We start from the raw sequence: 479 nt of genomic DNA, 5'->3' as shown, positions 1-479 counted from the left end.
TCTGAGGTGTCAGCAGACTTGGTGACACCCACTGGGAGCTGTAAACTTTGGTACATTAACTCCTTCCCTTTCCAGCATTCCAGTACTGACACCTGCATTTAAAATGCAACTACAACTAGTAAATGGATCTGTGTGTGCCTGAACATTAGTATGTCACAAAAAGTAAAAAAAAAAAACTTTGATGAAAGTCACTTATACCAAGAATGATTCTTGAGAATGAAACACACTTACGTGTGAAACACTGTTTTGAATTTTTGGCTGTCTTGGCATTAGCCTGTAACCTTTGGTGGTTGAGTGATTTTTTTTGTGTGTGTGTGGTTTTTTGTGTGTGGTTTTTTGTGTGTGGTTTTTTTGTTTGGATTTTTTTGTTTGTTTTTTCTTGCTTAGGTGAAACATCTCCATCCTTGGATGAAGAGACATTGGAAGCAATGGCAAAACATGAGACTGAGGAAGACAAGATCTTCCAAACGTTTAAAGAA

The 479-nt window shown here is 37.4% G+C and overlaps 1 protein-coding gene across 1 annotated transcript in view; it reads left to right on the top strand.

Annotated features, from left to right (window-relative positions):
* Nucleotides 1–479, top strand: part of PDCD2 (programmed cell death 2) — a gene marked incomplete at its 5' end in the record, with an annotated part of 3,725 nt that overhangs the window by 953 nt on the left and 2,293 nt on the right. The window contains 1 exon segment of the mRNA XM_008938947.1: nt 388–479. This exon segment is cut by the window's right edge and continues 21 nt beyond it. Within this exon segment, the coding sequence (XP_008937195.1) occupies nt 388–479 (92 nt within the window).

Source organism: Merops nubicus, unplaced genomic scaffold (genome assembly GCF_000691845.1).
Source record: "Merops nubicus isolate BGI_N331 unplaced genomic scaffold, ASM69184v1 scaffold38954, whole genome shotgun sequence".
Lineage (NCBI taxonomy): Eukaryota > Metazoa > Chordata > Aves > Coraciiformes > Meropidae > Merops > Merops nubicus.
The sequence above is the reverse complement of the archived record's forward strand: the minus strand, read 5'-3'. Positions and strand labels throughout refer to the sequence as shown.